The 18,046-nt window shown below is 33.1% G+C and overlaps 1 protein-coding gene across 1 annotated transcript in view; it reads left to right on the top strand.

Moving 5' to 3' along the window:
• SCN7A (sodium voltage-gated channel alpha subunit 7) overlaps positions 1-18,046 on the top strand; it is a 97,121-nt gene that overhangs the window by 8,499 nt on the left and 70,576 nt on the right. The window contains exons 2-5 of the mRNA XM_066346662.1: positions 12,188-12,432; positions 16,003-16,115; positions 16,479-16,568; positions 17,606-17,734. Coding sequence (XP_066202759.1) covers positions 12,188-12,432; positions 16,003-16,115; positions 16,479-16,568; positions 17,606-17,734 — 577 coding nt within the window. The remainder of the gene's footprint in view (positions 1-12,187; positions 12,433-16,002; positions 16,116-16,478; positions 16,569-17,605; positions 17,735-18,046) is intronic.

The raw sequence follows: 18,046 nt of genomic DNA, 5'->3' as shown, positions 1-18,046 counted from the left end.
GGTCTGTGTCCATTCCTGGTGTTTTAACTGCCACTAGGAGTTGCTTCTGTTCACAATATTTAACAAATTTGCATTCAGATGCAGAAAGGGAGACTTTGTTATCTGACACGGGGTAGGGGCTTCTAATCCTGCTGTGTATATAGACTGTGTCATTCTGAAGCTTAGTGTCCTAGATTGCTCCCTACTGCAAGAAGAGAGGCATTAAGTATTATCAGATTATTAGAAAATTTGACACACTCTGTAGAATCCATAGGTCCACCATTGTTGAAGATGATTTTAATTTCAGTCAATGTTGCTCTTAAAATAATTTTAGAGATGACCAAGATGACCTGGTTATTAGTTGTTTATAAGTCCTCCCATCGTCCCTAAATTCAGTGATTATATTTTGTTAATATTTTTAGGACTTCTGCCTGGTATAGTGCACAGCACTTAAGAAGTATATGTTTCATAAATGTCAAATAAATTAATGTCAAAAGCAAACACCATGGTTCAACATATTGCTCTACATGACATATCAAATGGCAAGAACAATCTTTTGAGGAGAACTAGAGCTCACTTTTTAAAATAAACCTGACATTAAAATGTTAAAATATAGAATTAAATTAAGTATTGATGATCATATATGTATGTATGTAAATACATATGTTTTCTGAGAGACTTATTTGTTCACAACTTCTTTCTGCAAGAAAGTATATTTCAATAATGTGTGCTAAGGTAACCGAGTGGAGTTAGGACAAGGGGACTAAGGAAGGGTAGAGTTGAGCAGTCAGGAAATCCAAAGGCACAAAGAAGCTCAGAACATCAATCAAGGGTGAGTCAGTCCTAGGTCAGGCACACATGTTAAGGAGCCTTAGCCAAAACTGGCTGAACTGCAGACAGAACATAATTGCAAAGAATATAAAAACAAGAGCTATAAACCAAAAGTCATTTTAGTCAGGAAAGAGCAAAGCAAACTCAGGGGCAAAAAGAAGAATTGAAATAAAAAAAGTGATAAATGTACTAGAGTAAGGAGATGCAAATATGGGGAGAATCTAAGCGTATACATTAATTATGTAATAAATAAAATGAAATCTGAGCCAGTTTTGGAGACTAGACATTGCATAATCACAGAAGTGCCTGGCTATTTGCTACTAGATGTTAGGTCACTCCAGCTGGTTGCCTGTCATTCAGTCTTTCCATCTAGAAATAATTCTGCCTTTGGGACTTTAAATCATCAGGTAATAGTTGCAATGTTTTGGATTATACTTATACTAAAAAGAAATATCATCAATTTATTCTTGATGTGACTGGAATCTTGGAAGCTAAATAAACATAAGCTCTGCCCTATTTATCAACTCTTTGGGCTATATCTCAGGACAAGAAAATAATGGGACTTGGAGTTAGGGAAAAGGGAGAAGATTTATTAAGATTTAAAACTTTTATAGTGTGTTTGATATTTTTTTTCCAACAGAAGCAAGCAACTCTAATAAAACACCTAAAAGTCTGGTGATAAAAGAGAGACAAATAAATACAGCAGGAGAAAAATGTAAAAACCAGAACTCTTTTAAAAATTATTTAGCGATGGCACAGTATTGTAGTTGGTTGTAATTGAGTTTTATTACTTTGATTTATTAGGAAGAAATTATATTAAGTGTATGTATTCTCTTTATAAATTCTGGAAAATAAAGCAGTAATTTTCATTTAAAAGATGGTTAAATATAAAAATACTGTGCTTTAAAATAGTAACAGTTAGTATTCAGTGAGCACATCTTACCTAACAGCCACCTTCTAGATGATGTATACTTAACTCATTCTGTGCTCACGGCTCACACTATGAGGTAAGTCCTCTCATCGTTCCCTATTTCACAGCTGAGGAATCTGAGCCATGGAGAGGTTAGGGGCCTTGCTTATGGTCATAGTTAAAAAGTCCTAATGTCCAGATTTGAATCCAGATAATTCAAGTCAAATATATTGGTTATGGCACTAGATTTTTTCAAATATGTATTATAAACTGTTTCAAACATATGCAGAAGCACACAAAACTGCACAGGAAACACCCAAACAACACTTAGACTCTTCAAGTGTCATTTTATAGTATTTACTTTATCACATTTATAGGTATGTATTTCTCAAACCATTCATTAATTCTTTTTATTTTTGATGTCTTTCAAAATAAGTCGTGAACATTAGTAGACCTCACCTATAAATACGTTGTGAATCAATAGTGAACTAGAATTCAATATTTGCTTATGGGCTTTTTGAAAGGTAAAACAAAGTAAAATGCATAAACCTTAAGGGTATCATTTTTTATAAACGTATAAGATTTTACAAATCTATACCCCTGTGTGCTCCAAACCTCTAGCAAACTGAACATTACCACTACCCCAGAGAATTCCATCACCCCTCCCAGTTAGTGCCCAGTGCACTCCTGGATGTTCTCTCTGTGTTCTAGCATTTCACAAAGAGCAAAGCATGTAGTCTGTGATCTTTGGGTTAAGGCTCCTTTCACTCAGCATAATGCTTTTGAGCTCAGTCATTTTTATGTGTATCAGTAGTTTGTTTATTGCTATTGCTGAATTGAATTTTGTTATATAAATAAATCACAGTTTTTATTTTTCTGTCTATTCTCTTGATGGTTACCTGGGCTGCTTCCAGTTTTTGGTAATTATGCTTTATATTTTCCCATATATTTCTTGTTTCTCTTTCACTTTATTTCTTCTTGAAGATCTAAATTTATATCTGAAAATATCATTATTCAGTCTTCATTCTTGAAAGATACTTTTGCTGTATGTGAAATTCTAGCTTCACATTTTTTTCTTTAAAGATATTATTACACCATCTTCTGGTATTTGTTTCATTGTGATGAGAAGCCAGTAACTATTCTTATCATTGTTTCTTAATATACAATATGCCATTTTTCTTTAAGTACTTTCAGTATTTTAACAGTAATATTTTTATTACTATTTGACTCATGTGGCTTAATACATTTATTAGCAATGATATATAAAACGACTTGCTTTCTAAACTTTTTTCATTATAAATATTAAATGATATGTAGATTTTTTTAGTGAGTGTCCTTAAAATCATCCTATAAAAAATTTCACACATTTTTCAAATATACATCTTTTGTGCTCCGTTGGTTTCACTTATTTATATATTCATTTAATTATATAATATACTATATGACATATACATACATATATACACAATACTTATATATGTGTATAGACAAATACAGTTTAATTATATTTACTAAGCTCCACATTCGTATGTCCAATTAATATATGAGGTTTTAGTTTTGAATATTATAGATGTATGTCAAACCCCCAAAATATGAAACATTATCTCTCCCTCTTCAAATCTCTAAACTGATACTTCTTTCATAGTCCATATTCTCTATATCAGGGGTCTCCAAACTTTTTACAGAGGGGGCCAGTTCACTGTCCCTCAGACCGTTGGAGGGCCGGACTATAAAAAAACTATGAACAAATCCCTATGCACACTGCACATATCTTATTTTAAAGTAAAAAAACAAAATGGGAACAAATACAGTATTTAAAATAAAGAACAAGTAAATTTAAATCAACAAACTGACCAGTATTTCAATGGGAACTATGCTCCCCTCACTGACCACCAATGAAAGAAGTGCCCCTTCTGGAAGTGCGACGGGGGCTGGATAAATGGCCTCAGGAGGCCGCATGTGGCCCGTGGGCCGTAGTTTGGGGACCCCTGCTCTATATGGTATGCAAGTACTATAATCGAGATCTCAGAGACCTCACTGTCAAAACCTGTGGTTAATGTACATAGTTAAGAACCAACTATTAGGTTATGTATTAATTTGTAAAGATGTTAAGAAGCACATCATTTTTAAAGTTAATACCTGATTCTATTCTTTAAATAATTCCATACACATATACTTTTAAAAATCCATAAGGTTACAGAAGCATAAAAATTAATATTATTCCCTTATAAGAATATACTTCATAATATATTTTTAGTAGTTGCCCCTGAGAAACATGGTCACTGTTTCTGTTCTTAGCCATTAAAATACAACTCTGGGAGGGAGGATAGTAAAGAGTAAAGGGAGTCCAATCTACGGTTATGGAAGAAGATTTGACTTTGGGTGTTGCACACACAATACAATATACAAGTGATGTACCAAAGGATTGTACACTTAAAACCTATGTAATTTTATTAATCAGTGTCACCCCAATAGATTAAATAAAAATACAATTCTGAATATTGTGCACATTAATTGCTTTGAGGTGTACTCATTGGAAAAGTTTGTATAGCTCAAATTGCTAGTGTAAGGTGTTGTGTTTTATTTTGGAGAACTAGTGCCAGATTTCCTTCTGAAAAAGATGGACCAATTCATATTGCCAGAAAAGTTTATATTAGACTACAGTGGTACCTTGACACATGAACACTTTAAATCACAAGCAATTTGAGAGACAAGCAGTCACTTGTGGGATTTTTTGCTTTAAGTCACAAGTGGATATTTGAACCACGAGCTTCTGCCACCCTCCACTAGAAAGCCTGATGAAATGAAGATTCTGAAAGGGAGGAAAAAAAACTTCCATGGAAAAGTTTTTGTTGAAATCGCCTCTAAGTGAAAGCAAGGAAAGTGTGGCAAAAAAGCCTAAAGTCAGTGAAGAAAATGATGATTGTTGGGCAAATGAATTTGTAAAATTTGTATTTTCTGAGTTTGCTCACTTTTATTGTTAAAAATGGCACTGGGCAGCTGTCTGTGAAATTGAGAATTACCTTTCTGCTTGGGAAGGGCTATTATTATGCTAATGTTGCTGGAGGAGGGGTTTTTATGACAAAAAGTTTTGAAAAGAGCAGAAAAGAACAAGGGGAAGGAGAAGGAGAAGGAAGCCATACAGTGATGATTAAGCAAAGTAAAAATATAGCCATTAAGTTTAGCAATAAAGGTTGATATCATACATAGTGTGTAAGTTAAATTTTGAAATTAAATGTAGTGTATAGAGTAAGTATGTTAAGCGATAGCGCACAAAATGATAACCTTCTCCTCCAGTCTCCTCCCCCTCCACCAGCATCTTCGCCTTACCTGGAAGGTAAATACACTTCATAAACCAGTTTATTTCTTTACATTTTCTCTTAATATGTGTGTGTGTGTGTGTATATATATATATATATGTATGTATTTGTTATTTATAAAGTACATTTTCAAAGTACATTTTCTTCCTTAAAAGCTTATAAAACAAAAAAATTTGTGTAGTTTTTGGGGGCCAGAATGGATTAATTGCATTCCTATTAATTTAAATGGGGAAATTTGATTTGACACAGGAGCAAATTGAGTCATGAGCTTGGCCATGGAACGAATTAAACTCATGTGTCAAGGTGCCACTGTACTCATTTCCTCACATGTAAGCCATCATTTTGCTTCATTCAACTAAGACTTCCATTTTAAATAATACGAAGTCATTTATTTAAGTTTTATGAATTTTATTTGAGTTTTTACATTTAAATTCTGTTTTGCATTTAAATCATTCAGTCATCAAAATTTTATTTGGTATTAGAAGTGCATGGAGTGGGCCATGGCTGGTTGGCTGCTCAGTGGTAGAGCATTGGTCCGCCATGTAGAAATCCCGGGTTCAATTCCTGTTCAAGGCACACAAGAGAGGCAGCCATCTGCTTCTCCACCCTTTCCCCTCCTCCTTCTCTCTTTCTCTCTCTTTCTCTCTCTCTCTCTCACCCCCTCCAGCTGGCTCATTTGAGCAAGTCGACACCAGGCACTGAGGATGGCACCATGGTCTTGGCTCAGGCACTAAAATACCTCGGTTGCTGAGCAATGGAGCAATGGCCCCAGACAGGCAGAGCATCTCCCTAAGGGAGCTTGCCAGGTGGATCCCGGTTGGCATACATTCAGGAGCCAGTCTCTCTGCCTCCTCGCTTCTCACTTAAAAATTAAAAAAAGTAAAACATGCATGAAGCTAAGAATAATGGGAACTGCCCAATTTTGAACCTCCCTACATATGCTTCACACACAATACAATACAAAAACAAACAAACAAAACAAAACTACACAAAACCCACATTATCAGCATAACTAGAAGTCTGAAAATGCCCAAACTTCAAGTTGCCTGTAAAGAAAAAGTAAAACCAAATCCATTTGTGCTCTCTCTTGTGCTCCAATGGCTTTATAGAAAATGAGGTCTACATTTAAGGTAAAATGACAGAATACTCACACTAATGGTGAAAATACTGAGGAGGGGGGAGGCATTTTCCACTTACTTCTTTGTATCAATTATTGTATAACCTCTATTTTGCCACTCTGATTTGAAATAAACTTAAGTTTTTTATGTAGATTCTATATCCTACCAATGCTTCAAATTATGCTTAATGACAGTAACAAATTAGCCTGGGAGAAATGAAACCATTGATAGATTTAAACTCAGCTCTCAATAATCCTAAACTTGGGCATCTATAGAAGACAATGAGGGGAGGAAGGACTAGGTCAAAGCCAAGATTACAACCAGTTTCATTTGACAGAAACAGTCCAATGAGCATAAATAATACTTCAGCTCAAACTGCCAAAAATATAGCACCAGATATTGTTGCTGAAGCTTCTGCCTTCCTTGTAAAAGTGGATTCTCCACTGCCCTTCTTATTTTTGTCATTAAATCTAAATTAGAAATCTTGAGCTGATACATTTGATTGGTTTGGGGAAGTTCATGCGGTCACTTCTTAGATCCCAGGAGACCCTTGAAAAGTCATTATCTGCATTACCCCAATGTTTCACTTCTGTTGCAGGTGGTCTCCCACCATAATTCATAGAATAGCAATTTCCCTGAATCTATGTAGAGGATCATCATGCTAGGCAGCACCTGTTCTACTCCAAATTAATGCTCACTATTCTTGCTTCTCTTCAATTTTACAAAATTGTACAACATATTTGACTTTGACAACATTTTACAGACAATCCTGCCTGATGAATTTGTCAGCCACGCAGAGATGCAAGTTGGTGGCTAAATTATCCCATTAAACCCATTAGTTTTTGGATGTCTCTAAAGTAGCCATACTGAGGTATCAATTATTTGCACTTGTCTAAAAATTTACAGCTTTTAAGCAATTTGTGGTATACTTTAAAGGTACCCAAATTTAGATTTAGACACACCTGGATTAGCATATATCTTCACCACTCAACTAGCTATACAATGATGGAAAAGACACGAAACTCATCAGTCTTTGTTTCCTCCATTTATAAATGGTAATCACAACAATGATATGTGAGAACACGAAGTAATAAAAACCTCTAGTCCAGTGCCTCACACATGGTATTTACTCAGTAAATGTGACCAAAATTATAATTATGTTAATTATTACAAATATTGGCTCATTCTCAAATGCTTGAAAATTGTTTTAAGAAGATTTTTTTTTATAATAATGCATCTCTTTTCCCTATACTGATGCTGGTGCTACTTTCAACTGATATACAAGATATATGGCTTGCACTTTCATCAACAATATAAAATATTAGTGCAACTATAACTTGTTAGAGTCCAAGCCTGAGTTGAATTTGATACAATTCTTGCCAAAACTTACTTTAGCTTTCGATTTTTCAGAAAGGCAGTCTAATGGATAGATTAACTATTAATCGTTCTATATTTTTCAGGCTTTAGTGTGCTGTATTGAGATCACTCACCGGAAAGCATAGTGACTAGATCTTATTTTACAAATTCCCCACAGAAATGCTTTTACCTAATTATGACATAATGATGAATAATTTACGATCTTTTTTTAGCCATCTGGAAGTCAGATGCAAGCCAGTACCATTTGATAAGTATTTGCATTTCTTTGTCATACTATAGAAGACAGTGCTCACTATCAATTCATTTACGTGGTCACCAACCTAGAGTAGTTTTATTCAACATTAAAATCATCACTTAGGAAATCTTCTGGGATAAATGAGTTGGGGGAGAGAATTAGCCCTGACAGAGTTAATACTGTCATGCAGCATTTCTGTATATGCTTTGTTTAACCTTTATGACCTTGTGCAACACATTGGGGATTCCAGTGTTTACATGTGAGGATATATAACTCAGGCTATGATATGATACTTGGGAAAAATTAATGTTTTACTTCTGTCTTTTCTACTTTAATATATACTTTATTTTTAAGTGGTCTATAGATGCTATGATTTATTGATATCTAATCAATATTCTGATTCTATTTGTAGACCTTCCAGTTTACTTACATGTCTTTTGGGTGTGGTCATGAATTACAGTAGAATAGAGAAGTGCTGCCTTCTCCATCTTCTGTCTATGCAGATAAAGGTTATATAGCTTTCTTGGCAGATACATATCAGTATTGATTTACATTGCAATTACTGTTAAGTAGAATCCCTTGGAAGTTTTCTCTGCTTCAAAAACATTTTTACTGTACTTGTGCTAATGGAAAGTTTGGGTCCAAATTTCCTAACCATACATATATTCCCAGTATATATTATTACATTAGGTTTGGCCCATCATTCAAAAATATAAAATTCTTATCACAAAAAAATCTTATCACAAATAAAAATTTATATTTACTTCCATTTATTAGGTGCCAGTCACTGTACTAGCATTTTCACCCATATTATTTTATTTTATCCTTACTTAACCTAAAGGAAAATACCAATTTTATGACTGAAGATTCAAGAATATTAAGTAACTTGACTAGGACTTTTGATTAATAAAAATTTAGCATTTATTTTTTTTTTATTTTTTTTTTAAATAAATTTTTATTAATGGTAATGGGATGACATCAATAAATCAGGGTACATATATTCAAAGAAAACATGTCTAGGTTATTTTGTCATTAAATTATGTTGCATACCCCTCGCCCAAAGTCAGATTGTCCTTCGCCACCCTCTATCTAGTTCTCTGTGCCCCTCCCCCTCCCCCTAACTCTCCCCCTGTTCTCCCTCCCCCCACCCCTGGTAACCACCACACTCTTGTCCATGTCTCTTAGTCTCAAAAAATTTAGCATTTAAATGCAGGTCTAATTCCAAAATTCATGATTTTGTTTATACTAGCCTATAATCATGAGCCATTAAGAAACTATTTAATATATATTCAAGGAACTCCATGTCAAAAGTTCAAATGTGAAAGCACATTTAATATTTTAAAGGAATATTTTACATGTAAGAACAAATCAGTGTTTTTAGCCTATGTTTATACACTGTATTTATGCAAAGAATTTTGACTCCTCTCAGTAAAGTTTGATAAATGAGGTGTTGCTATAGATATGCTTGTATGTACATTCGGTATATACAAATGATTCTTGACCAGCTTTTAATGTCTTAGTTGTGTGCATAATATTAAGCAAGATATTTGGAAAATAAGTAAATATTAAGAAGCACAATTGTTAGCTTTTGTATCATTAATATGGAAAGAGAGCTTCAGGTAGATATATGTCAATAGTCATACTCCATATTTCTCTCTTTAAAATTGCTTCACACCCTGTCCTTATAAAATTTCTTGAAGGAAGTAAGCATAAAAAGCTATTGCTATTGTGAAAATATTCCTCTCTCTGGTCACAAGTGACTGAACTTAAGGGGAAATAAATTTATAGGTTGAACTAGACCAATTAAGAGTATCGTTTTATTACCATCTTTTTAGATAGAGGTTGTAGGCATATGGTGGGAACTTAAACTGAAAAGTCTAACAAACTTGAAGCTGAGATGGCATTGTTTAATGTGCATTCTTAGCAGTGGTTACCAGGGGAAGGGGAAGGGAGGAGACAGTGGGGTGTGAGGGGAAGGGGAAAAGCATAAAGAGAAACAAATATAAGGTTTTGACTTTGGGTGATGGGTATAAAACATAATCAAATTTCCAAATGATGTGAAGATGTTTTCTCTAAATCTATGTACTCTAGTTGACCAATGTCACCCCGTTAAAATTGTCTAAATAAAAAAAAAAAAAAGAATAAGCAAAGGAAGCCATACTTTAGATAGAATTAAAAGAAAACAAGAGCCCATAACTCTTAACCCATGAAAAGTATTGAACTGTCTGCCACACTCCATTTATTTAAGCTAACAGTAAGAGTCTGATATTTACAATGGCTGGTACTCCATTATGATTAACTAAATATCTTTTCTTACTTTCTATTCATAGGTAAGTAATGGACTAAACTATGAAACTCAGTTTCACCAAGCAGTGTGGAATTCTAGTGCAGAATATATGTGTGTACAAATGTGTGATTTCTGCTTTAGGAAAGCCTTATGGAAAGAGTTCAGCAAAGGCCAGCCCTATAAGAGACAAAATATACATGTGTAAAATGCCCCCATATCAAGTACAAAATTTCTTATTCTTTTTTTTTTTTTCTATTGAAGCTGGAAACGGGGAGAGACAGTCAGACAGACTCCCTCATGTGCCCGACCCGACCGGGATCCACCCAGCACGCCCACCAGGGGCGATGCTCTGCCCACCAGGGGGCGATGCTCTGCCCCTCCAGGGCGTCGCTCTGCTGCGACCAGAGCCACTCTAGCGCCTGGGGCAGAGGCCAAGGAGCCATCCCCAGCGCCCGGGCCATCTTTGCTCCAATGGAGCCTCGGCTGCGGGAGGAGAAGAGAGAGACAGAGAGGAAGGGGGGGGGGTGGAGAAGCAAATGGGCGCCTCTCCTATGTGCCCTGGCCGGGAATCGAACCTGGGTCCCCCGCACGCCAGGCCGACGCTCTACCGCTGAGCCAACCGGCAGGGCCTAAATTTCTTATTCTTAATTGCAACAATAAAATTTAAAAAGGGGTTAAGGAGAATGAATAAAGAATAATCAGTCAGTTGCCACTAAATAAGCTCACTTGAGTAGACTTTGGGAAGAATTGGGCTGGAAAAATATCAGCAGAAGAACATATTTTTTTTGTGAATGGGTAACTGATGCAAAAAATATATACTTAATGAAGACAAATTAAGTGGCCTTAAGATGATTTGAAATAGATAGAGACTAGAATTCAAGGGAACCTGTAAAGACTTCTACTGCAACCCAGATACACATTTACAAAGATGACTTGTTTTGATGAAGATATATATAAGCAATTGATCATATTTAATACATAATAAAAATAATCGAAAGAACATTACTTTCTTCAGAAAAATAGATGACAAAGAAACATTCATGATTAATTTTCAAGATGATTAGTTGTATTTGTTTTTACAATGGATAGAGGGAATAGAATGATTCTAGTCATGGGGAAAAAACAAATTTTGTTTTTACTTAAGTTTCTGTCATTGGTGAAATTACTACATAGATAATGGAGGAAAGATGATGTTTTGAGAAATGTACTTCGTAAGTATCCTTGTACAATAATTAAAACCATGTGTTTGCCAATGCAGTTATACAGTCACCAGAAAGAAAGATATACCAGAAGGGAAAAGGTTAATTTTAAGGTATATCAGATTTAAAATTTGGAAGTGATAACTGAGCCAAGAGAAGTATTCAGAGCTATTAAAAAAAGAGTAAATAATACTACCAGGAACGTGAGGGTGCATACAAATAAATGTTTTCAATTTTTTCATGTAGATACAACCGAAACAATAGAAACTTATAAAGACAACAGCATGGTGATTACATAAAGGAAAGGAAAGTGGGGGAGGTAGAGATGGTAAAAGGGAAATCAATGGTGATGGAAGGTGATGTGACCTGGGGTTCTAAATTTTCAAAATGCAGTGTGCAGATGATGTGTTGTAGAGTTGTGTACCTGAAACCGATCTAATTTTCCTAACTATTGTCACCCCTATAAATTTAATTTTAAAAAAAGTGAAAGAAGAGTAGGATCAAGAGACAATGAAGACTGCCTTTAGGGAAGACAAGTCTAGTCAATGGTTAAATGCAGCTGCGAGTGAACCGATTGGATTTTCCTCAGTCCCCACTTTCCACAGCTAAATATCTAGCAACACTTGAGCTGTTTCATTACAAGGAAAAAGTAAAAAAAAGATTTCAGTAAAAGAAAAAAATTCAATAGATAAATAAATGGAATAGAATGAATTACTCATGAAAATACAAAATAAGTCTAATATTAAGTATCATATAACAAAATCTAATTTAACAACTCAGACTTCTACAAAACTCAGGAATTTTTTCTGGACCCATGTATTCAGTTTACTGTTATCTTTTATTTATAGCCTAAACATTTGTAATTTAAAATTTTTATTTATACAGTATTACCAAATTTTATATAGAACTAAAGCAAATACATTTCTTGCAGGTGCAAAATTGAAAATGACTTCCCCAGTACCTAAGGGCCTTGTTCCCTTCACCAGACAATCTCTTAAACTTATAGAACAGTATATTGCTAAAAAACACAAGGAGGAACATGAAGAAGACGAAGATTTAAAGCCAGACACTGACTTGGAAGTTGGAAAAGAGCTTCCATTTGTTTATGGAAATATTCCTCAAGGATTGGTGTCAGAGCCCTTGGAAGATATGGACCCGTACTACCAGGATCAAAATGTAAGGATTAATTGAATTTATTGTGACTACATTTTTATTATTTTATTTTTCAGATATACGAAAAATATAATTGAAATAGGATGATAAAAGGAAAATGAAGAATAAATTAACAAGTAAATTTAAGTTACATAAAACTATGTGAGAAATCTCATACATATTTGATATTTTTATCAAAATTTACTTTTTATCTGGCTGGTTAGTTTATTGGGGGTCACTTTACATTGTAATAGGTTATACTGTTATGTCTTAATATAGTGATTTGTTTTATGAGAATATGACGGTTGGCTACTAAAGATTCAATTTTAAAATAACTATAATATGAAATTTCTATATTATGTACACTTTTTCACATGTTTAGCTTGATGATCTAGCCCAGTAGTTAGGAAGCCAACCTATATTTTACTTATCCTTTTTATTCATTCATACAATCACATTCTACCTTATCTCCAGTATAAGTTTTGGAATCTGGTAACTATTTGAACAATCAAAGAACAAGCACAAAAATGGTAAAAATAAGAACAGTTATGTTTAGAAAAGGCTGAGAATCTGTGTGGACTAACAGCTGGAAGAATTTTTGTTAAAGAGATAGAATATGAGTTATAGTTTACAGGCCATTTCAAATTTTAACAGGTCAAAGGGAAAATCTACAAACAAGAAAGATCAGAGATTAATTCTGCAATAGGGAGGAAACAGGGAGGTGATAGAACTGGAACCATGGCAACTGTTCTGCAAATTCTGGGAAATAGATAAAATAAGGGTGATAGTAACATGAATTTAATGTGGCAGCCAAAAGCCAGATATGATAAATGCAATAGTTAAGTAAAGTTAATATGAAGATTTATAAATTACTATTGCATGGAAGAGATTGAGTCAGAAAAAATGAGAAAAATGAAATAAGAGAGAAAGAGTAATCCAGGCCTGATGTTCCATGGCCTGAATTGTAGGAGTGCGTCAGAGGAAAGGGAGAGGTAAAAACTGGAGAAATATCAGCAGGATTTAAAGACTGAATAATAAGGCCAAGGTTTTTGGTGTGAAAGAATGGCGGTGCTGAGAAAAATGCAACAACTATAAAAAACAGTCAAGTTTGGGGGAGATGAGGATTAACCCCATTGTGGACCAATGTAATTTGATATTCTTGTAGAGCATTCATAGATATTAACAACTGGGCAAAATAGAATTGAATCAAAACTCTGAATGGAAGGCAAAATGGTCATTTTGCATGATCACAACTCTTTTGAATCTTTGCCTGGTGAAAGAATGTTGATATTTTACAGTATAAGTATAGATAGTAACAAAAGACTCCGGTATTTGTGTTAACCTCCATGGACATTATACATTTTTTTTTTATTTGTGACAGAGAAATACAGAGACAGGGACAAATAGGGACAGAGAGACAGGAAGAAAGAAAGATGAGAAGCATCAATTTTTTCGTTGTGGCACCTTAGTTGTTCATTGATTACTTTCTCATATGCGCCTTGACTGGGGGGTGCTATAGCAGAGTGAGTGACCCCTTGTTCAAGCCAGCGACCTTGGACTCAAGCTGGTGAGCCTTGCTCAAACCAGATGAGCCTGCGCTCAAGCTGGCGACCTCAGGGTTTCAAACCTGAGTCCTCCATGTTCCAGTCTGATGCTCTATTTACTGCGCCACCACTTGGTCAGGCTATATAATCTTAATAATAAACACCTGTACAATCTTGAGACTATTTAGTGAAAATGTAAGCTCTCAATTATCTCTGCTTTGAGCTTTTGCTATACTTAAATATAAAAATTACCTTAGAGGTAACTCTAACATAGCAGAGATCTGAATACTTTGTAGCATATAGAGAAGTGGTAAACAAATCAAGTTTGTTACTTGAAGAAAAAACCAAGGATTTTGATAAATAAAACAAGTCAAAACTGCAACATAGTTTAGTATAAAAAATAGTTATTAATGACACAGTTATTAAAATTTTTATTTATGTTAACTTTATTCTATTAATGATGGTATTTAAGTTAATGATTCTAAAATTAAATAAGCAATTTGAGCACTTAAACATTAACTGGAAAATATAACTGGAATTGCTCATTGCTTCACAGTGACACATAAGCTGGGTGCACATCCATCTTCTGTGAAGTTTGAGATTGTTCTGGAAAATACATAGAAAGCACATTTTAAATAATCCGATTTAGTTTGGGGGGGCTTTTAAAATTTCCTTGTTGCATTTAAAATGGAAATAGTGAAAATATCTAGAATACAGGCCAAATGTCCACAGATTGTATGTTGGAAAAGGTTTCCATTCAGAAATGCTTTCATAAACAGTGACAAGTATATATTTATACAAATATAAATATCAATGTATAGTCACCATATGTACCTCTGTATAATTATATATTATAAAATATAAAATATAATACTATAATATATAGGGTTTGGCCAAAGTAAGTTTACAGTTGTATACAAAATGGTTTATTTGTATATTATTATTTCTTAACTATTGTTTTATTTTCCATACAAATAACTGTAAACCTACTTTTGCCCAACCCTGTAAGAGAGTATTATTATTAATTTTTAAAGATTTTATTTATTCATTTTAGAGAGGAGAGAGAGAGAGAGATGGGGTTGGGGCAGGGAGCAGGAAGCATCAACTCCCATATGTTCCTTGACCAGGCAAGCCCAGGGTTTTGAACCAACGACCTTAGCATTCCAGGTTGATGCTTTAGCCACTGTGCCACCACAAGTCAGGCAAGAGATTATTTTAATATATGTCATATTAGTATATTATAGTACATTGTATTATATACCATATGTTACCAACTATTATAATATATATAATATTCAGTATATATAATATATTTATACACACCACAATAAATGAATTTTCCAAATTGGTATGTATTATTGTAAAAGTGTATATACAGAAGTGTACACACTTGCACACTTTCACTGTTTATATGTATATATTGTAGATTCACACACATATATACATATATAAATGTATATATGTATATGACTCATAAAATTTTTTATCTTTAATTACTTTTGGTTTTAATACTTTTGTATATCAACATATTATTATTACATGACATAAATGTGTATTATGACAATGATAAACAAGTGGGGTTTTATGCCTTATATAATTTCTAATGATAATATTTCAGTGCATTTAGGTCATTTTTACCATTATAATTCCACATCTCATTTGCTTTGAAATAAAATTAGCTATTTTTTTTGTATTCATTGAATTTTGGTATGTTTAAATGCATCTCCATGAGCCATTAATATATACCTCTCTTCCTATTTTAGTTACAGGGGAAGACCCGAGGGTTGGTGTGTGGCAAATGGCTTTCTCAGGTAGAACACTAGCAAAAAAACAAAACAAACAAAATGCTAGTGATAGATAAGCCTAAATATCAATGAAAAGAGGTTTAGAAAAAATCTTACCATTGAGTTTGTCTGCAAACGAATATCACAAGATAAAAATATAACTGTTAGAGTTCATGACTGAAATTACCATTGTCAGTATATTGCATATCTAGTTAGATTAGAGTTCATAGTTCTAATTTCACTCGATGTTTTTTTCTTCCTTACAGACTTTTGTGGTATTAAATAAAAAGAGAACAATTTTCAGATTTCATGCCACCTGGTGTACACTGTCTCCTTTCAATGTATTTAGAAAAACAACTATTAAGGTTTTGGTACATCCATATCCTTTTCTAGTGGCTTTAGTATATACGAATATCAATGTAACTATTTTATTCAAGTAATATTGCTGCAGTCTTTTTCTCTTTTGAATTGATATCTTATTTTAAGTCATATTAAAGTCTGGATTATACCTGTACTAAGTGTTCCATATCTGAAAATATATTAAAATATATTTTTAAGTACACACAACAGTAATAAAGGTTAATAAATCTTAATCTTCATTGTCTTTTGATATGAATAATATATATATTTTGATAATTTAAGAAACTATTTTATCTTATATGCATATATACTATATAAACAATTTTAGAAACATGTATTTCCAGTATTAATTATTATTTATTATTCCTTGACTATAACCTACCCTTTTTCAACTATTAATTTTAATTACCGTCCTGACTGATTGTACATTTATGTGCCTGCATAATTTGCCAAAATGGTGGCCAGAATTACAGTAAGTTATATAATTTCAATATATATAATTTTATATAAGATTATATTTTATATTTAACATGAGGCAGTACAGTAAATTATAAACTAAATACTATATCATTGTACAATGTAATATTTATCTTATGTATAATATTCATTGTACATAATATAATACTTGTACAGATACTATGATTAATGAATTTTCCAAATAGAAACAAATATACATGTATGTCAATTAATCACTTTAATGTTTTTCTACGCTTTCTTTTTTCCTTAACCTATTAGGTTAAAATTATGTAAATGTTTGAGTATTTAGCTATATGTTTGTGCCTATGGTATCACACAAATGTCATTTTATTTTAAAGTTAATTACTAATGATTAATATAATATTTCAGTGCCTCAGATTTTCTTTACTATTGCAATCCCACACCTGATTTGCTTCAAACTCAAGTAACTTGATTTTTTTTTTCATTATTTAAGAAAATTTTTTTCTTACTATTCTATGTCTTTCCTCTTACTTGGAGGTGTGAGTAGTTTGATTTGTGTTAGCTCATAATGATGGAAAGGCCCATTAAATTTTCTAGAGATGAAGGCTTTCTTGATGTTACCTCTCAAGTTTAATTCTGTTTTAAAACTAGATCACTTTGGAAGGTAAATATAATACTGATTCATCATTAAAATATTTATATATACATATAATTCAGTTTGTTCTTTAAGCTCCTTTACAATTCATTTAAATATTGTGAAATAATTTTGATATTTGATATTTTCACTATTTATCTAAATATATATAAAGACTATAACCCTGGGCTAGGACTTGTTGAAAAACTGGTAGTCAAAATTTATGGTTAATGCCAGGAGACCTAGGTCTCCCTAGGATCCTTATCTAAAAGCTCTGTCCTTTGGTTCTAAACGCAAATACTTTTTTGATTGTTGTCTGGTTGATTGATTGGCTCTCTGGTTGATTGATTGCCAGATAGTTATCATAAACATTGTATTTCATAACTGACAATTATTTTCACTTTTAATATATATATTATATATTTTTTTTTCTGCAGGATCTCTTTGCTTGGAGTTTACACATTTGAACTATTTGTAAAACTGATTGCAAAAGGCATCTGGACAGGACCTTTTTATTTCTTTGGTGATCTGTGGAACTGTCTTGATTTCACTGTAACTTTGATTGAGTGAGTATTTAAGTTGTGAACATCATAATACCTTGCTAAACAAAGGCTTTTCATTAAAAAATTGAAGATGATAAACCTTTCTGCCTGAACAAATTTTGTGAATAAAGAACATTTCATAAATTATATTGATAGTTGTAGTTGAGTTCACTCAGAAAGCTCAAACTGAACTAGGTCTCAGAATATTCAGTTCAGATGAAAGGAATGGGATATTATCTATGTTTATAAAGTAAAGACAATAGAGGTTTGTATTTTGCTTTTAAAGGCTGTTTTTGTTTGTTTTGTGTTTTTATGAGCAGAAAGTTCTCTGGATAC

This window comes from Saccopteryx leptura, chromosome 7, assembly GCF_036850995.1.
Source record: "Saccopteryx leptura isolate mSacLep1 chromosome 7, mSacLep1_pri_phased_curated, whole genome shotgun sequence".
NCBI classification, from domain to species: domain Eukaryota; kingdom Metazoa; phylum Chordata; class Mammalia; order Chiroptera; family Emballonuridae; genus Saccopteryx; species Saccopteryx leptura.
Note: the sequence above shows the minus strand (reverse complement) of the source record. Positions and strands in the feature narration are given on the sequence as shown.